Source organism: Eupeodes corollae, chromosome 1 (genome assembly GCF_945859685.1).
Source record: "Eupeodes corollae chromosome 1, idEupCoro1.1, whole genome shotgun sequence".
In the NCBI taxonomy this organism is placed as follows: Eukaryota; Metazoa; Arthropoda; class Insecta; order Diptera; family Syrphidae; genus Eupeodes; species Eupeodes corollae.
This window is the reverse complement of record NC_079147.1, coordinates 55,016,082-55,039,805: the sequence shown is the minus strand read 5'-3', so window position 1 is coordinate 55,039,805 and position 23,724 is coordinate 55,016,082. Positions and strand designations below refer to the sequence as shown.

The 23,724-nt window shown below is 31.8% G+C and overlaps 2 protein-coding genes and 1 long non-coding RNA gene across 9 annotated transcripts in view; 1 reads left to right on the top strand and 2 right to left on the bottom strand.

The window, feature by feature from the left end:
• The window catches only part of LOC129940234 (neuropeptide F receptor), a 233,005-nt gene that overhangs the window by 140,660 nt on the left and 68,621 nt on the right, over nt 1-23,724 (top strand). The window lies entirely within an intron of this gene.
• On the bottom strand, nt 11,929-13,106 carry LOC129940235 (uncharacterized). Its single transcript, XR_008780645.1, has 3 exons — nt 12,571-13,106; nt 12,340-12,508; nt 11,929-12,271 (listed from the first exon to the last, which is right to left on the bottom strand). It is a non-coding gene; the product is annotated as an uncharacterized LOC129940235 (long non-coding RNA).
• LOC129940232 (UDP-glycosyltransferase UGT5-like) lies at nt 14,059-15,827 on the bottom strand. The gene is made up of 3 exons (XM_056048491.1): nt 15,091-15,827; nt 14,862-15,030; nt 14,059-14,796 (listed from the first exon to the last, which is right to left on the bottom strand). The coding sequence occupies exons 1-3, from the start codon at nt 15,753-15,755 to the stop codon at nt 14,068-14,070; spliced, it is 1,563 nt and encodes a 520-aa protein (XP_055904466.1). The 5' UTR covers nt 15,756-15,827; the 3' UTR covers nt 14,059-14,067.

Below are 23,724 nucleotides of genomic sequence, written 5' to 3'. Positions count from 1 at the left end.
AAATATAAATATAAATATAAATATAAATATAAATATAAATATAAATATAAATATAAATATAAATATAAATATAGATATAAATATAAATATAAGTGTGAAATATGAAATATGAATCTGATTATTTTTCCTCAAAAGGTATGATGAATAATTGATGTAAACATAAGCTTTCAATTAATCACCAAACAATTCTGTGTCAATGAACCCATAAAACTATTTTGTATTTTTAATCAAAGTCTAGGTACGACTTTTGTTATGGTGGACATAATAATTAACAAGGTGATATTAAATGAACCCTAGTAGCTATTTATATCCTGAGTTAAACCCTCTTTACGCCTTAAGCATTAAGTTTAATAGGATCATATATTTTTATTGTCTTATATTAATACGAATACCATATGCTTGTGATACCCATAATGGCAGTAAGTGTGTGCGACTTAGTTGACCATTCTAGGGTTTGCCCTCTTCTCTTAGAGATATATGAACACTTTAAGACTAATTTATTACCTCAATTATCCTCTTACGATACAAGAGTACGACCGACGCTTCTCTAACTGTAATGGGCTTCTCCTGCTATTTCAGAATTGTATTGGATTGTCATAATTTAAATTTATAACGCTTCGGTTTATTATTTTGAAAATACCTCTGCTCCAAATAAAAATGAATGTAAATTGGTTGTGGTGGGTTGTGTGGTCGGAGGTTTGGAGGTTAAACTGTGGCAGAGCGAAAAAGCTATATACTTAAATTTTATAGTCATTTTTGTCCCCACTGTTACATCTTCTTATATAAAAATTAATATGTCTATATAAAAAAGACTTTAAGTCCTGAAAGCAAGGCTGTTGTAAGGTTCATATAGGAAATGTACTTATATCCGGTGTTTTGCAGTCTTTTATACATAGGTAAGTACAAGTTCCTGAGTTGTAGTTAATTTGGAAAAATAGGAAGTTATTTGGAGGACTATATTAAAGATACACTGAAGAGGACATCTGTTACTGCTGATGGTCGGAATTAATTGTACTAGAGAACTAGAGTGCATGGTTTTACGATAAGTTTATAGAATTTATAAAGAGAAATGTCGTGTCAAATGTATTAATATTACCTATTTTCTTTACGTTGACAAAACATCTTGTACTTTTAGTTGTCATTAAAAAATACAACTTATTTGATGCGGCATAAGGTTTATTTTTTGAAAGAAAGCAACTCCGAAGAAGAATACTTGAGGACATTTAGTTGTTTCGAAGATGATAGCATAATTAAATATTAAGAAAAAATGACAGAAAAAAAATCTGTCATTCTAGTTCTATTCTTTTTTTTATAGGCGTCATGATATAGCAAAAAGGTGAAAGGTCAACATAAGTCGCTGAGTTCAATCGGATCGAAGAATGCTAAATAAACACTATATGTTTTACATTAACAAGTTTTCTTTTGTTTTTAAAGTGAAGTCATATCAACATTAGATTTTTTATCAAATTCAATTGAGGACTTTTACTCACAATATGAAGACAAAAATAATCTATACATTGGTGCAAACCAGATGTCGATACGTTATAGTAAAATTTGGATCACCCACCTTAGTGTTTGGTGCAAAAAAGTGTCAGATCTGGATCTGCCTCCTTATTGACATAAACGAAATTCTTACGTTATTTGCATCAAGTTAGTTACGTTTTAATGTCTCAGTTAAGAGGTTATAATTTTGTGAAGAAGTTTGTAAAATTTAGTTGTGATCAAATTCTTTGGCTCTTTGAAAAAGATTATTTAAAATATATTAGACAACCTTTTTACATAAATTAATTTTTGCTTTTGTTAGATGAGTGTTAGTAGCGAAGATTAGCCATTTAGTAGTGGATCATCAGATTTGTATGTATATCCTTCTAAAAATTCTTCTGGAGAACAATCAAGTGCAAGCAGTGATGAACATGATCATGCTTTGTCACCCGAGCGTAGACAATCGACTGGGAAAGGTGATGTAGGCGAAGGTATGAATATGTCAAGTGAATCTTTTATAGATATTGCAGGCCCATCAACAAGTGGCACAACATGTAAGAAATAAAAAGCCTTTAATCCTTCCGAATGGAGACAAAATATTATCAAGAAGTCTAATGCTACTGGGAAGAGTTACACAAATTAAAAAGGCCAAGATATTAGAGAAAGCAAAACTGGACCAGATTGTTGTTGCAAAAAGTATAAGTGTTTTGTTAAAAATTAATGAAAAGAAAAACAATATTAATAGGTTTTAACAATTTGGGAGATGCTAATATGCAAAATGTGCATTTAGGAGGTTTAATCCTAAACGAGAATATTGGAAGACAACGATCGAAAACTGGTACAGGGAAGAAGCGAAGTTGCTCACATAAATATTTTATAATATTAGGGACTCAACATATTTGGGAAACATCAAAACAGGCCAAATCGTATTTTTAGTGAGCGGAATACCAAAGTTAACACTCATATAAGAAGTTTTCCACGACGTGAATCCCATTACAGCGAGTAAATCCAACAGATCGAGACAGAAAAAATTGGCCACCAATCCAAAGCCAAGACTTTTTTTGATGACTTGAAAGAAAAAAATAAACTTGGAGTATCAAATGATGAGTGCGAGGTTCTTATATTTGATTTTCAGCAGAATCTGCCATTGCCGAAAATTCCAGCTAGTGAAGCGTTTTATAAACGCCAACTTTGGGCACACAATTTTTGCATCCATTCAGCTAAAACAGGAATCGCTCATTTTTATTTGTATGATGAAGTGACAGCTCGCAAATCGCCAAACGAAGTATTATCTTTCCTAAATCACTATCTGCATTCCGTCTTACCGAGCACTGTTAAAACACTATACTTACTCTCGGATAATGCAGCAGCGCAAAATAAGAACAAGACTTTAGTTCAATACTTGTTAACTCTCCTCAGGAGTTCGGCTTTTAAGAAGATTGTTCACTGCTTCCCCTAACCAGGGCACAGTTTTTTGCCTTGTGATAGGTGTTTTGGTGTAATAGAAAAGTTTAATAGGAAGAAGGATTAAAACTAAATTTGTTACATATTGGTGCAAATCGGGGGCAGATCCAAACTTTTAAAAATCATATTAATTACATACATTTTGTATTTACATTAAAACGTAATTTTAATGATGTAAAAATATCCAAATGTTTTAATGGCATATCATTTTCTAACATTAATGCAGTAAATATTTGTTAAAACAGTTTTTTTTTTTTGATTTAACAAAAAGTTAAATTTGGACTTGGCACCTTTCGTTGCAACGTCCTCAATAGACAAAATGTCCCAAAAAATTGACTTAATATACAATTTTTGAAATGTTTTTAAACTTAAAAAAAGTGCACCCATATTATGTTAACATACATTTTTGTCGAAATCAACTTTAAAAATAAAATGCTATGGGAAATGATCCCCTAATAACCTTCTTTTCGTGTCCATATGTCGATGTCGAAACAAAAATAATAAGAACATTTGGTGTAAGATAAAAAAGTTTAGTACCCGTGGACTGGACTGCCTGAATGGTTGAGGTTATTAGAATTCTCTCGCAGCGTGATTTCGACAAGATTCAGCGATATTGCGAAAATGTCCAGAAGTCAGACACGATTCTATTTTGGACTCCGTTGATTGCTAGGGGCAGGATGAATACGTGCAAAAATTGGTGCAAGATGGTCATCGTTGATCTTCACGGGCAGCAACAAAAGTGTATTGAAGTACCTGTATCTGGTTTGATCAGTATTTACATCTCGGCAGACATACAAATGCTGCTCTGACCAGGGCCCAAGAAGCCTTTGCTCTGAAGAAATATCAGTTTTACAGCAGTCGGCTTGACCCCAGAGTAAAGGTAATTTGCTACATGGACCTCATATACGGGCTAGTTTATGGTTGTCCTGTGTGGTTCAACGTTGCCCCTTCCCAGATGGCTAAGTTTCGGGTGCATTACTATTCCAACGAGGTCCTATACAAAGGGGCTCGAATCAACAGAATTGACAATTTAGAGATAAAACTCTTTCCAGGACACATTCGACCATCAATTTAATTTTCGGGGCTTTCTGTCCAAACGACGAGTATTTTGAGAGTACACGCTTGAGCGGCTTCATTCCATCAGAGGCATTCCTCTCTTTAGATAGATGCGGTCTTAAACAGGATAGATGTGCAGTCAGACGACGGACCGTGGTTAGCCGACTCCGACTGTAAAATTGGGACGTCCGTCATGACACAAGGCGGACCAGAGCTCCTTCGGTTCAGTAGGGCTTTGTCCGAACGGGACCGAACTGATAGGGTGAAGCAGGAGAACCAGTTTTGGTGGCTTCAAGTCCAATTGATTGTGGGTAGTCGGGATGGGATTTTAAATTTGGCCTGCTTACATACTTGTTTTATAATTTTAGGGTTTAGTTTTAAATAGAAAAGGCATGGTGGCACAAAAAAATAATTACTAATAAAAAAAAAACCAAAAACCCAAAAAAGAAGAAAATAAGAAATAAAACACGACAAAAACAAAATGAAATATAAATGGGACCAGTAAGTTAGTTGTTAGTTATATTTAATTAGGTTAGTTTTATTAATTTTCGTCTAGCTTTAAGATTGAATTAATATAAATTAATTTAAAAACAAAACAAAAAATGCATTGGACTGTCACCCAGAGGTCTTGAGTTCATGCCCCGCCTGCTAAACATAAAGTTTTTTTTTCACGGATATTACTTAAAGATTGACTAGTTAGCAACAATATTTTGCATATGATTAAAACAGTTTGATTTCAAAATCTGATTTCGTTAACGCGGTTTTTAGTCTGTTACATACTCAAAAAACAGCGGCAAATAATGTAAATGATTTTTTAAAATATTCTATATGTAATCACAAACCCTTAGACACAAAATGATTTTAATTTCCAGTTTCTAATTAATAATAGAAATAGTTTTCGTTGATCGTAGTATTATCCTTAATATAATTGTCTTCATTCATTCCATTCATCAAAATCTAATAAATCCATAACTTTATGCTTTGAATTAAAGCTTATCTCTAATGGCATGAATAATCAAATTCCATAACTATACATGTACTTCAAACCTATGTAGTCTTCCATACGACCCACAAAATTCAATCCATCATGCTCATGCAGCACTATTTCTGTAAGGCTTCCTAAAATATAAGTAAGACAAAAATGACTCATTCATAACACGCATCTATCCATCATATGATTTTGCATTTTATTATTCAAAAATTTGTATCATCAAAGGCATAAAGATACAAGAATAGAAAAATAATCAATTCACGTCCATCAAATCAATAGATCCCAATATAAGCATCACCTGATGATGCGCCAAGCCACCAGTTTCAAAAAATGGCTAGTCTGCATTTTTTCGTACCTAAACACGAGTATTTTTTGAACCCCTTTTCTTTGAAAATGATATCATCTGCCTGTCCGTCCAAGCATCCGTCAAACAATACAAATTATTTTTGACTTGTATGCATGCAAAAAGAAGAACCAATTTATCTTCATTCATAAAAGCGTAAGACTAGCTGTCCTTATGTACATAGTGTCTATGATAGCTCAAATTAAAGTTTAAAAAACGAAATGATACAAATGAAAAACAAAACTTTTCTCATCTCAAACATCATTGAAACATTCTCATCCAGAAACTGATTTATTCCAATTTCAAACTCAAATTTTATCACCCATTTAGTGTCAAGTCGTGTCGATGTCCTTTATATTATTTTTTCGTCTGGACAGTTTCATATAAAAGAACTTTGATATATGTAACATCTCGTATTATTGAATATTTATTGACTTAACAGAATAAATATCATGGATTTCAATAACGCTCCTGGTTTAAAGACAAAAAAAAGAACTGAGTTAAGAGCCATTGAATATTCTAAAACAATTTGATATCCTTTTGATGGAGAAGGGGACCTATAAAAGCGCGTAACCTTATATGCATGAATAGTGACAGATTGTACTATAATATTATACTCGAGTAACTTTAATAAACAGATGATATAAATAAGATACATTTGGATATATGTATATCACACAGTGGGAAAAAACCCTCCTGTTTTTGGAAAAATTAATCAATATACATACAATATTATTACTTTCTTTTAATCTGAAAATTAGCAAATTGTATACTATAAACTAAAAGGTAAGATATTTTAATTTGAGTCTAAGCTTAGGAAAGTACTATATTTTATTTTTCATATTAATTACCTTTAATTCAAATCTAATCGTATTGTTTTAATGATAATGATTTTATGATAGTTTAAGTTGTTGTAATCGGTCCGATTTGTTGAATTGAAAATATTGCAATTTCTCGACTTTTCAAGGATCCTAGTATCTAAACAAATTTTTTTTAGAGAGACGTTCGTACGTCCGTACGTTTGGGAAGCTTTTTCGTCGTCTATATTTCAAAAACCTGTAGAGATATCAACTTAAACAAAATTGTTGTTGCACCAATAACGATACAGAAAATACTGTCAAACAAATTGAGTGCGTGGTTCACTCAAAAAAAGTCATGAAACGCTACCGCTTTAAAATAAACTTTATATTATATATTCTGACTTAAAACAAAACTAGTATATTTTTGTGAAATTTTAAATGAATGGTTTTTTTATAAATCAAAAAAGAAAACTGAAAAAAACACTTTCGTGACAATAATTATGTGAAACGAAAAATAACGTTTTTGATATCTGGTAACATTTTGTGAAGAATTGAATTGACAGTTTCTTCTTACAAAAACTAAAGACCTAAAAGAAACATTATTAAAAGTTGGTAAAAATTGAATTTAGACTAAAATATCTTTTCAAAAATTTGAGGTTATGGCTTTCTACTAATTTTAACTTATAGGAAATATTATTTTCAACATTATCAGTAAAATTTTTGAAAAAAATCGAATTGACAGTTTATTTTACAAAAAATAAAAACCTAAACAAAAAAATTAATAAAAGTCGGTAAAAATTGATTTTCGACTCAAATATCTTTTCAAAACCTTGAGGATTTAAATTGCTTTTATCTTTTAAAAAATATTGTTATCAACATTTAGCAAAATTTCGAGAAAAATCAAATAGACAATTTTTTTACAAAAAAATAGAAATTAAAAAGAAAATTTTACAAAAGTTGGTAAAAATTGATTTAAGACTCAAATGTCTAATATTTGAGATTCTGGCTTCCAAATAATTTTAACTTATAAGAAATATTGTCTTTACCATTCTACAACATTTTGAAAACAATTGACAGTTGTGTTACAAAAAGTAAAAAAGCAAATGGGACCAAGTCCCTTCAACTTCAGTTCATCGATGGTATATCCAGCATTGTACAAAGACATTTACTGATGAAGGCAATTGACATTTACACCACACTCACACACACATAACGCACTGAATAATGCATAATATATAATGCATTGGAAGACTGCTGTGGTTCACCCTTTCCCGAAAAAGGGAAAGGACAACTCCAACCCGTCAAATCTTCGGTCGATAAGTCTTCTTCTGAAAGTTTTCTAAAAGATCATTAATAGGGCTCTGACTAAGTGGGCTGCGGACAACAAAATAATTCCGGATAAACAGTTCGGGTTCAAGGCGGGTCATGACACAATTCATGCTGCGTCTAAACTCGTTTCTGATATCCAATGGAATAAAGGCCTTTAACACCGTATGGTTAGAGGGTCTTTACCTAAAACTGAGCAGGCTTGGCACAAGCAAGCCATTGTTGTATAAACTTTATGATATGCTTAACGATAGAAAGTTTGTTGTCAAAAGTGGCAATGTAACTTCTACCACAACATTCTCAATAAAAAACATTCTTCAACAGGGAGCGGTGAATTCGCCGAATTCGTCCTACAAAGGCAATTGCGTACGCCCACGATCTAATTGCATACAGCCCGAAAGGTCGAGGTTATTAGAATTCTCTTACAGCGTTATTTCGACAAAATTCAGCGATATTGTGACGACTGGAAACTGAAAATAAATGTCCAGAAGTTGGAGACAATTCTGTTCCGGACTCCGTTGGCTATGTCCACGAGGGATACGTGCAAGAATTGGCGCAAGATGGTCATCGTTGATCTTCATGGGCAGCCAATAGCGAGCAAAAAGTGAAGTGAAGTACCTCGGTATCTGGTTAGATCAGTATTTTTATTTAGACAGACACATAAATGCTGCTCTGACCAGGGCGAAAGGAGCCTTCGCTCTTACGTAACGGCTGTTTTTTAGCAGTCGGCTTGACCCCAGAGTGAAAGTAATTTGCTACATGGCCCTCATACGGCCGATTATCGTTTATGGTTGTCATGTTTGGTTTAGCGTTGCTCCTTCCTAGATGGAGAAGTTTCGGGTGTTCGAGTGGCAGTGTTTACGACCCTGTGCCGGCTTATATCGAACAGCCGAATCTTCTTATGTCCATTACCATTCCAACATGGTCCTATACAACGGGGATGGAATCAACAGAATTGACAATTTCGTGATAAAACTCGTTCGAGGTCATATTGCAAGAGCTATGTCTTCGACCAACAATTTAATTTTCGGGGCGTTCTATCCGAACGACGAATATTTTGAAAGTGCACGCTTGAGCGACTTCATTCCACCATAGGCATTCCTCTTTTTAGATAGATGTGGTCTGATACAAAATAGATTGGCAGTTCCGTTAATCTACCACGTCAGACGAAGAACCGTGGATAGGCGACTCCTGCACAATCGGGACGTCATAGCACAAGGCGGAGCAGAGCTCCTTCGGTTCAGTAGGGCTGTGTCCAAACGGGACCGAACTGACAGGGTGAATCAGGAGAACCAGTTCTGGTGATTTCAATCGGCACTTGATAGTGGATAGTCGGGATGGGGTTTTAAGCATTGGTTTTAAGTAGTTTTTAAGTAAAAATAAAAAAAGGATCTTGATATTATTTTTTTTCAAAATTTTCTAATAAATACAGAAATGAATAAAATATAAATTGAAGTAAAATAGATCTTAGGGCCGAAAGGCATTAGAAGGTAGTGTTATAGTTTAACTTAGAATGTCCGTATGGGACCAATTAGTTAGTTGTAAGTTGTGGATAATTAGGCTAGTCTTATGAATTTTTGACTAGATTTAAGATAGGTTAAGAAAATTAATTTAAAAAAAAAGTAAAAACCTAACAAAAAAAAAAAACAATACCAAAACTTGGCACAAATTTACTTTCGACTCAACTCAACTAGCTTTTCAAAAATTAAAAATATTGTCTTCAAACTTTTTTTTTCACAGAAAATATTGTTTTCGATATTCATATATCATTTGATATAAAAATCCAAATTCAGTTTTTTCATAAAAAATAAAACCTACAAAAAATAGTACAAAAATTGGTAAAAATATATGTTCTGTTCTTGACATCTCTCAAATTAATTTTGTTCATCTAATTTGTGCAAAATTTAAGAAATTCTACTAAAATTAGTGAAAACGTGTTTTCGACTAAAAATCTATTTATTAAAACTAGTTTTTAAAATTAAACTATTTCTTTATATTGGTAATTTTAAAATTTTCAAGAATAATTCAACTTTTGTAACCCAACACGAAAACCTACAAACTTTTAAGCAAGACAAATCGAAAGACGGGATGGAAAATGTGGGTCGCATCCGATCCTATTTTTATACTAGCTAGCATTCTAAAGTTTTGAAAGGCTATTAAAGTCTTAAATCAGTGCTAAGTTTTGCAATGTTTTTTAGGTTCTTTTTTTGGTATATAAAAAAGTGTCAATTTAATTTTTCTCAAATTTTTAACCTTATTCTTCGGTGAATCAAAAGTATTTTTGACAAGGTGGCAATTATTTTTTTAAGTTTCTTTTTAAACTGTTAATTGATTTTTTTACGAAATTCAAAAGTAAAATTTTTCTATATTTATAAGTACTAAATAGTGGCATTCCAAAATATTTTTTAAAACAAAGCTTAAAAATTGTTTATGCACAGAATATATTAAAAAAAAAACGCTCTAACGATTTTCGAAAAAAATTAATAAATCAACGTATTCTTGTTTAATTAACTTGCATTTAAATTTTTGAAGACAAATTTAATATACAGAAAATGTTTTAAACAGACTCTTTGGATATTATGAGGAAGTGTGTGAGACCCAGTCTTGAACTTTTTTCATTTTTTTTTTCAACATTTTATCTTGGATTGCTTCAATATTCTCAGCATGTGATAATTTAATCTTATCGATTTAATATATTAAAAGAAAATTGATCTTTTTTTTTAAAGTGAGTAACAAATTAAAAATTTGTTGTATCAATAGTGCCAAACCAAAATAATTACTTTTGCCGTTATCTACTCTTTTTGATATCATAAACCTTCGAAGTGCAATGACTCATTTTTCAATGCTTTGATACGCTTAGAAATTCCAAACAACGAAGACAGTAATTATAAAAAAACTATAATATTATTATTTTTTTTAAAACAATGGGCTTTTCACAAGTAATATTTAGAGGTAAAAAAGAATTGTAATTTTAGAATGACAAGTGTTTCTAAAAATCGATTTCCAGCAACCAACTTAGTTTAAAAGTATCAACTAAGCAAGCTATAATATGATGTTTTAGTTCAGACTTACTTATCTTAGCTCACATATTTATTCTGTTTCTTTAAAACAATTGATTAAAAAAAAAAAAACGTGTTTTCTTTTAGTTTTTTTAATTTTATTACAATCTCTTATAAATAAGTACTTATAATTAAATTGTATACACTAATTAAAATAATAGTATTTGAAATATGTACATTTAGATAAAGTTGAAAAATATCTATCTAGGTGTCACATTGATACAACAGGTTATTATCTTAATTCTAAAAACGTATAACTTATTTCACGTGAATACTTAAGATACATTCAACTTTCACTATAGAAAAATATGGCTATCTCAACTAAGGGTCTTAAAACCAAAAAAGTTAATTCAAATAAACTGTTTATTATTTATTATGTTCTTTCTTTTGTTAATATTTTCTTCATTGATTTTAGAAAATTTACATCAAAGGTTGAGAATTATGTGTAATTTTCTTTTGACATTTCAAAATATAAATAAAAGTTTAAACATGTTAAACAACTTTACAAATTTAAAATATTCAATATACAGCAACACCTAAAAAGGAAAGTATTTTCTTAGCAAGTAATAAACTTTCTTAAAACCTTCCAGACTGACAACTAAATCAAAACTAACGAACTGAACATCAAAAACATGACTTTTGATTAATTTTAATATAATCTATTTAAAAAACTAAATTTTTGATACAAAAATCGTCTGTAAAAATAATGTTCATCTTACTATAATCCTACAAGCTGAATGATGACTTATAAAGATCTTAGTAGAAGAAAAAAGATCATTGGTCTGTACTTACATTGCTTAATGAATTTAAAGAGTCTTAAAAACGTATGTATAAATATCTTAGAGACCATCAGCCAAATTGCAAAAAATGAAGAACAAATAACTTTGCATAATTGCAACACATTATAAAAGCTTTTTTTATAAACTCATAGTACAATCTAAAAACAACAAACAATTGTAAGTCTTAAAATGTAATTCTACTGAAACTATTTCAATCTGTTAAATCAAAAAATCTATCTATGCTTCTTAGATAAATGATTAGCATCAGAATAGGAAATTTGAGCTTCCATAAGGAAGCATATTTGGTAAAATACTTTTCTGTAAAAATATCAACGACCTTAAAAATTAAGCCTCTTATGTTTCATGTACTAAGAAAAATTATAAATCTTTGAGAGGTAACTCTTTTCAGAAATACGTTTGAGACTATAATTGAGTCGAGATTATTAAGCATTTCAAGTAATCAGGAAAATGATCCAATTCTTCCAAATCCAAAAATTGCTGGAAATGCAGGCTTTCTTAGAAGAATTTGCTTTAATATTACAAACTGCTTAAAGAAACAGAAACAAAGAATCATGGTTTTCTGACTCATTCCAAAGAACAGCTTCATAAAGTCAAATCAACTAATAGCTCTTTAAACAAATTAAAGAATTTACAACAAATTCATTTTGATTGATACCTAAAATGTTAATGTCCAATTTTTTTAGCACTATTTGCATTCAATCTTCATTAATATTTTGCTTTCTTCTGCACCTGGCACATGTGTAAGAATAAATTTTTAAAATCAAAAATTTTAATAACATAAACATTTTACCAAAAGTGACTTTCATAGGCATTAATATATTAATAAATAATAATAAACAAATATAAAAAATTAAGGGTGTGCATAAGTAGCTTGTTTTGGCAGCAAGATTGCTCGAAATGGCACCTTTGATTGAGTATGAGCTTGAATTTTCAAGAAATTCCAAAATATCCTGTGGTGGTATAAGTTTATTATTATAAACTAATTTAAAAGTAAATATCGAACAAAAATTTGACTTACACTTTCTAAGGAATGTGAATTGTCCTTAATTTGAAGATCATCGATTTCGAGCAGTCCTGAATATAAGGGTATATCTGGGCTATCACTTAAGTGATTATTAAAGAGAACATTTGAGATATTGTTCTCCATTTGTTTGAATGTCAAATACCTGACGGGCGGAAAGGCTTCACTAAAAACAAAAAACAAATTTTAAATCGTCTTATTTTGAGTATAGTTACTTTCAAAACTTACTTGTCTGAATAAACGTACATCACTTTTAGGTCAAACAATTGTTTAAACGGAACTAATTCCGGAAACCGATTTGATTTTTTGACAAAAAAACAAATTTCCACAAAATATCAGGTAGTTTGTAAGGAGTTTAGGGAAAAACGATAAGTCATTCACTTTACCTATAAGGTTTGCATTAAATACTTTGAGATTCTTTAAATTGAGGTGTTATTAGGTTGGATTTTTATTTGTTAAAGTCCTTGATGCAATAACTGATAGATTTTGAGCCTGTTTAACTAATGTCCTCTCAACGCCTGTGTGTTTGAGTTTTCGTGACTGACCAGAGCTCAAAAACACTCCGAGTATATTAACAGTTTCAGTACTGACAATTACATTATGAAACAAAAATATACTACCAAAAATAATAGTTTGAAGTCTTCTTGTGACTCATAATAACACCGTAAACCTTTTATAAAGAACTTATAGCGAGAAACAACGAAATCAAACTAAATCGCTGATAAAATTGATTCTATTCAATGCTACTACCGAAGACCATTAGACACTTTGCTTTTTTCTAAACATACTATCTTCGATTGATAGAAAAATTCTCAATTTGTCATACCCAAAGTTTAATCTTATCAATGAAGTATAGAGACCTTCTTGTAGAAAGAATGGCGCTAACATCAAACCCTTATCTATAGTTTATTTTGTTATCTTTGAAGATTACGGACAAATTTCAATCGACTCTCGAACTTCTTCTCTCTCAAAAGAAATGTATTTTTAACTTAATTTGAAGAGTCATATGCCAAGTTTTTTATTAGTTACCAGCTTTTTCAAAATTAGTTAATATCAACCTCTGGCGGAATCTACTACGATGACTTGCAATAAGCAGCAATCAATAACGATCGATTCGATCTCTGTAAAAAAATAAGTTAACTTCACTCTTCGAAGTTAATTTTCTTGTTTCTGTGCGTAAATAGAAAGGTTTCTTTATTTTCCAACATTCTTTTTCTTAACTACTACGAAGAATCGAAGTGTAGATAACTTTGAGACTACGTTTTTGAGAAACGTTTTTACTAGGTTACTACAAGAGCATACAAAATCAAGTATTAAAAACATGATACGCAAGTTTAAAAAAGCAAGTTACGAGATAGGACACTTAAGGCAGTTAATACTTGTTATGTAGTAAGCTGTCAATTCAGTGCTTCGAAGTTACAAAAATGTATCTTAATTTTGATAAATAAGATGTTTTACTCCAAAAGGAGCAGTTCTTAGAATATCAAAGTACATTTTAAGCTAGTTATATAAAAGTTCAATCCCCATTGAAAAGTTAATGCTCGAATAAAGACTAAGTATTCCAAATAAAGGAATCTAATGATCTGGCTGACGATCTTAAAAAATAGTTGTTGGAAATGTGTGTAGCACGCTGTTCAGCGAAAGATTTGCGGCCTTACTAAACTTGTATAAGTTCTTTTTTGAGATAATGACACGATATTAAAAGATAAGTCGTGATGTTATTTCTTAATCTTTTTTCGTTTTATTGATCCTAAGCATTTTTTTCATAATCAAAATTGAAAGACGTAGACTAATTTTACAAATTCTATAAATCAAATAAATGGAAACACCCAAAAACAACAAGACATCAATACTGTTTTGTTGAAAGAAATTCATTGTCCTTAAAGGACTCTGCATATGAGGTGCTCCCCTGTGTCGAATTACATACTCAATCCAATAAACAGCATTCTGCCGAGCTGTCAGTGGCCGATCTCGATAGAGTTTTGAAAATCTTTCAATCGCATTTCTGTATTTGTCATTTTCCATTACCTCCAAAATTGTATTTCTAAACAAAGTTTCTGTCAAGTTTGTATGGTCAAGTGAAATGCCATGACCTTTATCTTGCATAATTTGAGCGTTTGCGGGCTGATCTCCAAAAACAGGCAGTGCTACCATGGGAACCTGATGATATTCGGCTTCTGTTACACTTCCTTTGCCAGCGTGTGTTATGAAGAGCTTTAAATTCTTATGAGCCAATATGTCGTCTTGGGGAAGCCAATTTTTAAAAAGTATATTTCGAGCAGTTCCCAAGGGTTTGTCGGTGTCAATTTTCCAAATCACATCATATGGAAGACTGGAGAGGGTTTTGTAAATTAATTCCATTACTTCGGGGCCAATATGGTTTGCCTTAACGTTTGAACCAAGACTGAAGAAAATAGCACCTTTGGTTGAGTTGTCGAGGAATTTTTTAACATCCTGAAGTGAAGGGTTTGTTTTAATCATATATTATTGTTAAATGAGTTACGAGTGTTCTAACTTACACTTGGTAAGGGATCTGGTTTATCCTTAACTTGAATACCTCCAATTTCAACTAATCCCGGAACTAAGGGTCTTATTGGACCTTCACTGAAGTGATGATTGAATAGAACCATTGAAATATTGTTTTGCATTTGTTTTAATGTCGGATATTTGTCAGGTGGAAAGTTTGCACTAAAAAATAAAACAAAATGTAACTGTCTCACGTTTCGGGAAGCTTCTAAGAAAACTTACGTGTAAACCTTCTCAGAATATATATAAAGAAACTCGCTCAAAATCCTTTCAAAAACATTTGCCATAAAGGTTACAACTCTGTTTGGAAAATCCATTGGTTTAGGGTCGAAAAACGGTGCAAATGGAACAAACTCCGAATTGATTGGATTACCAATAAGTCTGTTTATCTGACCAAAAGGTTGAACTATCCAAGATAAGACCACGGGACATTTAAAATGCGCAGCCAAGCCCAGTAGATAATCATTAAAAACATATCCATGCAGCATAAGATCAAAATGATTGTCCTCCTTCATGAAACTTATAAATGCAGGATCGTTGGAAAAATTTGAAAATGTTCCTCCAAATTCTTTTAATATCGAATACATAGCAAAGGGTTTCAGCAACAATGGCGTTTCGTTCATTTTGGTGATGAATTTTCCGGTTGAGATATCAAGGCTCTTAAGGTGGATGTGTCGAAAGGCTGGATTCTTATCTTTCAAAGGCATCGACGTTATAATGGTTAGATTGTGGCCTTGATCAATCAAAGCCCTCGCAATGCCCATGTGTACGATAACATGAGAAGGACTAGGACTCAAAAACACACCGAGTATATTTGAAGCTTCAGTCCTGACCATTGAATAATGCAACAACAATAAACTGCCAAAAATAATAGTTTGGAGCTTCATTCTGACTAAAATAACACAACGAACTTCACGCAGCAAGAAAAATCGAAACTAAACTAAATCGGTGATGATTGATTGAGACAAGTACAACCACCAGACTTTACAGGCTTTTGTATTTTTATTTCAACATCTTATCTTGAATTGTTTGAAAACTTCTCAGATTGTGATAATTTTTAATCTTATCGATTGCATATTAGAGGAAAGTATTGATCTTATTGTTTTATAATGATTTGCAAATTAAGAGTGTGCTGCCAATCAAAATTTATTTATACTCTCGTCTATGCGAATATTTTATAATTTCAGAATTTTGAAAACATAAAAACAGTCAAATCGCTCTAAATCAAAATAATTTCTGATATTTTTAATGAGTCTGGAACTGTTATTAAATCAAAGCAATCACCCACTTTTCAATTAAATCAGTCATTTGTAATTTCACGTGTGTATCAAAACCTTTTACCAAATTGTTCTCCTGAAACATGAGTAAATGAGTAATATAGTCTTTCAGGAGATTAAGATGTCAAAAGTGTTTGTATAACTCAAATGTTTTAAGTAGTTTATGAATGAATATGAATAATAAAAGTCAACAAGAAACTTTGAAATTAATTATTGAACAAAACATTTAGCATTCCATACGTAAAAAGAGGATGGGATGCGACCCACACTGATAACTTTCCATCTCTTCGATTTGTTTTTCTTAAAACTTTGTAGGTTTTCGTATTTTTTTTAAGAAAGTTATCAGTTCAAATATTCTTAGTCCAACTATAAATTTTACCAATTTTAGTAGCATTTCTAAAAAAATTTTATTTCTTATAATATTTTCAATTTTTGGAAAGATATTTGAGTCGAGATTCAAACTTTCTTAAAAGATAAAATTAAATTACGTACAATATTTTTAATTTTTGAAAATATTTGAGCCGAAAATATATTTTTTCAAACTTTAATTATTTATTTTTTTAGGCTTTTTTTTTTGTTAAAAAAAAACTTTCAATTCTATTTTCCGAATATTGAAAACAATATTTCTTATTATTATTTCTAATTATTTATTATTATTTCTTATTATTTTTTCTAATTTCAATCAGAGACACTTGTTTGATATTTCTTACCCACCTCACTCAACTTATTATTCTTCAAATAATCGTTCCAATCCCTCGACTTCAGATCTTTTTCTAACCAATATGCCAGGAATTATCAGTCAACCTATGGTAATTAATGAACTAAGTTCGGATCATCTGGCTGTCACAACGGGGGTTTTCGAATCCCCTGTAGCTCAAATTAATGAAATCTATGACTTCAAAAATGCAAATTGGAGGAGCTATAAGGAACAATTAAACATTAAAAATATGCCTATCTTTCTGACAGGAGATTTCAATGAAAACAATAGTGACGAAAGTATATCTTTCTTTACTACTTCAGTTATTGAATGCGTTAATGTATCTGTACCAAAGAAAACTATACGAGCAGGTAATCCAATTCAACTACATGGCAATATCATTGAAATGGGTAAATTTAGTATCTGATTAAGGACCAAATGGATGAGAAATAGGGATCTTGACCTGCTCTCAGAAATTAAAATTCTAAATGCCTTATTCAAAGATTCCAAAAATGCTTTTAAAAATAATTGTTTTAATCGTAAATTACAAGACTTAGAAGATTCTATCATGCCGTTCTGGAATATTGTAAAAGTAATTAATAAAACGAAACCGTTTATTCCCGCTCTAAAAGTTGGCGATTCGATAATGGTTGCAAGTTCCGAAAAAGGAACGCTTTAGCGCATACTTTTCATGCGCTAATTGCAATGAATCTGCAGTCAATACATCCATAAGTTTAGTAGATACAAGTTTAATTGAAGAAAATAATAATGTTGTTTGCCCAAATGACATACAAACTATGTTGGAAACACTAAAAATTAGAAAGGCAAAAAGATTTGGCAATCTAAGAAACTCATATTTAAAAAATCTTCCAAAATCTGGAATAGTATTTTTAACAAAATTTTATAATTGTTGTTTTAAACGAGGATATTTCCCATCACAATGGAAAAAAGCAAAAATAATACCTATCCTAAAGCCAGGTAAGCAAGCCAGTGATTCACTTAGCTATACGCCAATTAGACTCCTTAGTTCTAAGCAAATGCTTTGAACAAATTATTTAAATAAAATTGCTAACTCAAATCAACCAAAATAGCTTATTGCCTCCGGAACAATTTGGGTTCACAACTTTTCTTAATACTGTACATCAATTTCACAGAATAATGAAAGATGTAAAAAGTAATTTAGCGTTAGGAAGACATTGAAAAGGCATTTGACACTGTTTGGCATAATGGCCTTATACACAAACTATTAATAATGAACTTTCCAATGTATCTTATTAAGATAATAAAGTCTTTTCTTAGTTCCAGAAAATTCAAAGTTTTTGTCAACAATAGTTTGTCCGAAATGTATAGTATTGAAGCTGATGTTCCTAAAGGATCAGTTCTTGGATTGATCTTATACATTTTATTCACATCTGATTTTCGCAGTTTAAGATACTGTGAAAAGGGAATTTTTGTAGACGATACCTGTATTTATGCATCAGATTCAGTTGGTTCCGTAATTAAAACCAACCTGCAACTATCTTCAAATTGGTGGTTCTACTGTAAACTATGAAAAAAGTGTTAAATACCTAGGAATTCATCTTGATAAAAAAACTCACTTTTGGAATACATTTGCAACAAATAATTAAAAAAGTTAATCTAACTCAACTTTATATATATATATAGCAGGGATAGAGGGGACTTACAGTTTTAAGACGAATCCGAACGGCTAATTTAAGAAAGCGCTTTTTCATAACAAGAATTGCTCTTGTGGCATTTATCAATTCCTCGCAAGAGGCAGTACTCGTGAATCAAACCCAATACCTCTCGTATGACAGTCCAACGCACTGACTATCATGCCACGGGTACTACTTTTGTTTACTTAAATATATTTGATATACATTCCTAAATTCTTATTTACCTATTGATTATAAAAAAAAGTAATATTTATATGCATCTGTTTATTTATTACCTTCCCATAGGAAGTTATTGTAATGGGTCCGATTTGTCAAATTGAAAATTTTGACATTTCACGACGTTTCAAGGTCCCTAGAGTCGAAATAAAAGATTTTTAGAAAGATGTCTGTGCGTGCGTGTGTACGTACGTTCGTACGTCTGTACGTTCGCGACGTTTTTTTCGTCGTCCATAGCTCAAGAACCAGAAGAGATATCAACTTCAAATAAATTTTGTCATACAGATAATAAGGCAAAAAGATGCAGAAAGGGCTCTCAAGAAAATTGCGTGGATGGTTTTTTTACCATAGCAGTTTAAAAAAAAGGTGAAAATTTTGGTTAACCCTAAATATCTTACAAACCAAAAACGCTAGAGACTTGAATTAAATTTTATATAATAAACTGTAACGTGATCTGAAAGAAATTTATTTTTTGAAAAAAATCTATCTAACGGTTTTTTTTCTAAATCAAAAAAACTGAAAAAAAAAATCTGTCACCTCCTAAATTTAACGACTAACATATGATTTCATCTCCAAAACAATTTTGAGCAACGGAGAATAATGTTTTTGAAATCTGATAAAATTTTGAGAAAAATCGAATTGACAGTTTTTTTTATAAAAAATAAAAATCTAAAAAAAACATTACTCAAAGTTCGTAAAAATTAAATATCGATTCAAATATATTTTCAAAAACTTAAAATTTAGGCTTCTAACTAATTTTTCTTATAAGAAATATTGTTTTCAACATTCAGTTAAATTTTAAAGAAAATCGAATTGACAGTTTTTTTTACAAAAAATAAAAACCTAAAAAAAAAATTAATAAAAGTTGGTAAAAATTGATTTTCGACTCAAATATCTTTTCAAAACTTTGAGATATTGGCTTTAATTTACTTTTATCTTTAAAAAAATGTTGTTGTCAACATTCAGTAAAATTTTGAACAAAATCGAATTGACAGTTTTTTTTATAAAAAATTAAAAACCGAACAAAAATTAACAAAAGTTGGTAAAAATTGAATATGGATTCAAATATGTTTTCAAAAACTTGAAAGTTAGACTATATACTTATTTTATCTTATAAAAAATATTGTTTTCAACATTCAATAGAATTTTGAAGAAAATCGAATTGACGGTGTTTTTACAAAAAATAAAACTCTAAAAAAAACAATACTAAAACTGTAAAAATTTACTTTCGACTCAAATAGCTTTTCAAAAATTAAAAATATTGGCTTCAAACTTATTTTATTTTACAGAAAATATTGTTTTTGATATTCAGTGATTTTTATATAAAAATCCAACAGTCCGTTTTTCATGAAAAATAAAATCTATTAAAAATAGTACGCAAATTTGGTAAAATTGATACTAGTACATATAGACAAACTTTTAAGCAAGACAAATCGACAGACGGGATGGGAAGTTATCAGTGTGGGTCGCATTCCAGCTTCTTTTCTTAAAATATTATTAGTTTAGGTTATAGTGTCTGTCCAAGATGGAAACGGACACACTAGGCCAGTTTAATGGCCCATTGTAACACCACATGAATTTTGAGGCCTCCTCCTAAGCTCAATGGAACCGGTTTGAGTCCCATACGAAACGTGAGAGGCTGATTATGCTAATATGATTAGATCATTAAAGAAGAATTTTGCTAGGTAATTCTTGCGTTTTCGAGCAAGACAGGGCCATGTGCAGAGAAGATAATAAGTCATTTGAGAATACGCCTAGTCGCGTGGCGTGCTTTCCTATTAGGCAGTGTCCGGTTATATCGAGCTTATATGCGATCTGCTTAGAGAGAGCAAGCACGTGGAACGTTTTAAATCCAGTGTTGGCCAGATGTTTTTTGTGACTTAACACGTGGAGAAATTGTTCCACCTGGTGTCTGCCCTCCACACAGCGTCTTGCATTAGCAACAGTTTACAAGTAGCGATTGGTATGCCAGTATGTACCAAACGTGTTAGGATGGGCTGTACTGTACCGTTACTGGCGAGTTCATCTGCCTTACAAATCCTTGGAATGTCTTTATGGCCCGTCACCCAGCAAAGGTGAATAATAAACTGTGTGCCATCTCCATAAGAGATAATCGACAGTTATGGACTGTTATAGAGTTTGTAGAAACAGAGTCCAGAGATTTTATAGCGGCCTGGCTGTCAGAGAAAATACGGATATCAGATGTTGATATAACTTTTTCTTTGAGCCAGCACAAGACTTCCTTAATCGACGAAAGTTCTGCCTGGAACACGCTACAATGATTGGGAAGGCGGAATGAGAGACTTGATTTCAGTCGTTCAGAGTACACACCTCCACCAACAACTTCTTTTGTTTTTGACCCATCTGTGTACAAATGGATTGTGTCATCCTCCAAAAATGTCCTATTCTTCCAAAAAGATCTGAAAAGTATAGAAATCTGGAAATTTCTTTCGAATTGCAGTTGGGGGATTGATTCTAAAAACCAAAGAATTACAGAGTCGCCAATATTGTTGTAAGTCCACTGCGACGAAGCTTTGAGGCGAATAGCAGAGCTTGCTGCTATTTGTTTACTAAATATTTCAAGAGGTGTTAGGTAGAGCAAGGTGTCCAGTGCCGCAGACGGAGTCGTGCGAAGCGATCCGCTTATAGATAATCATGCTGAACGTTGGACTTTATTTAACTTATCCCTGTTTATACCTTTCTCTAAAGCAGTCCACCATACTGCCACACCGTACATTAAAATCGGTCTGATTCCCGATGTGTACAGCCAATGCGTGATTCTGGGTTGCAAATCCCATTTATTGACAATAGCTTTTTTGCAAGAAAAGTGAACTACAGTAGCTTTTTTGACTCTTTACTGTACGTTGCGTTTCCAATTTAGTTTTTTGTCTAAGACAAGACCCAGGTATTTAGCCTCGTCTGAGAATTTTAATTGGATTCCTTTAATATAGGGAGGGTTGAAAATGGAATTAATTATCTCCTCGAAAATAAGACCAAATCGGTCTTGGATCGATACTTGCCCTTAAATGGATATCAATCAATCTTTCCAAGGTCTTAAGAAGAAATGATGATAGACTTAGATAGACGTAGGTCGTAGACCCTTAGGATTGACTTGCGAACATTAACCTGCTTTGGGTATAAAAACCACTTTAACTTCTCTCCATGCCGAGGAAACATGGACCAGGTAAAGACAGCTGGTAAAAATTGCCTCAAGGATTAGTGCAATTATGTCAGAAGTCTTTTGTAGCTCGGCTGGTATTATTCCATCTGGTCCTGCAGATTTAAATGGTTTGAAGCTGTTAAGAGCCCATTGTAGCTTGTCCCTTGTGATCACACCTTGTGGATATGTTGTAGTTGAACTTGAACGTTTATAATTTTGCAAGTTTTGGTAAGAAAACTACCAGGAGAGTGAGTGTCTAAAGTAAGTTCAGCGATTCATTACTTGAATTTGACCAGGAGCCGTCTGCATTTTTTAAGCTGCTTGGTATCAAATCAAATCAAATGGGGTGGCGCAACAGTCCGTTGTGAACCAGGGCCTAGTGGCTTACAACTCTCAACCATTCTTGTGTGCGAGTACTGTTATGTCAGGAATGGAAGGGACCTACAATTTTAGGCCGAATCCGAACGGCTAGTTTGAGAAAGCACTTTTTCATGACAAGAATTACTCTTGAAGGATTTGTCAATTCCTCGCAAGAGGCAGTACCCGCGAAAATTATTTTTTTTAAATTAAGGTGGAACAGGCAGGGGTTGAACCCAAGACCCCTTGCATGACAGTCCAACGCACTAACCATCATGCCACGGGTACTGCTTGTGTATCGCTGGAAGAATTTTCCGTAACCTAGAGGCTTCAGAAGTTTCTTCTATCGTGCCACCAGAAGGATCGCCAAGAAGATCGCTTGGATTTCCTTAGTGCCTTCTTGTTGAAGGGAGCGAACTGCCTACATTAAGAGATGTTAGTGCATGTGATTGCAGATGTTTCCACGTTATTAAAGGCACCTTCGATGTCAAGGAAAGCAGCCATAGTGAACTCTCTATGATGGAGGGAATATTCAGCTGTGCGTTCTAAAGTGTGCGAAGACAGAAGTCTTGTATCAATACCTGCCCTTGAATGGATATCAAACAATATTTCCAAGGTCTTACGAAGGAATGATGATCGACTTATAGGTCGTAGATCTTTAACTTCTCTCCATGGACACAGGTAAAGCAAGCTGGTCAAAATCGCCTCAAGGATTGCTCTAGCGTTATTAGATCTGAAGATATTTTGGATTAGCCATAATGTCCACATTTTTTCTAAATTGCTATGGTAATAAAACTACCATTTCTTTACAACAAGATTTATTAAAGGTCCATATCGCTATGGGTTCTTGAGATACGAGTTTTTTAAAAATTTTCAAAATTTTCAATTCAATTAATCTTACCGATTACAGTAATTTCCTATGGGTTGTTAAAATCATTACAAAAACTTGATTTTTGCCTTAAATATCTTCCCAAGTATTAAAACATTTTCTTTAAACTAATATAATTTTATCGAAAATATTGTTCTCGACATTCAGTAAATTTTTGATAATAATCAAACAGTCTGTTTTTCATAAAAAAATAAAATCTACAAAAAATAGTAAAAATTTGGTAAAAATTGATGTTCGATTCTCGATATCTCGAGAACGATAGAAGACATTGACTTCAAATTCATTTCATTCATTAAATTTGTATACGTATGTTTGAATAAGAAATAAAAACTTTTAGGACATGCTAAATAAATTTTGTATTTGTTTTCGACTAAAAATATCGTTAGCAAAAAATGATTTCGAAATGAAACTATTTTGTTATATGCAAAATATTGTTGGTAATTTAAAAAATGTTTAAGAATAATTTAACTTACAACTTTTTTAACACCACACGAACACCTACAAATTTTTAAGCAAGACAAATCGATAGACATGTTTTTAAGTTATCAGTGTGTTGATGTTGATATCTTCACTGGTTCTTGAGC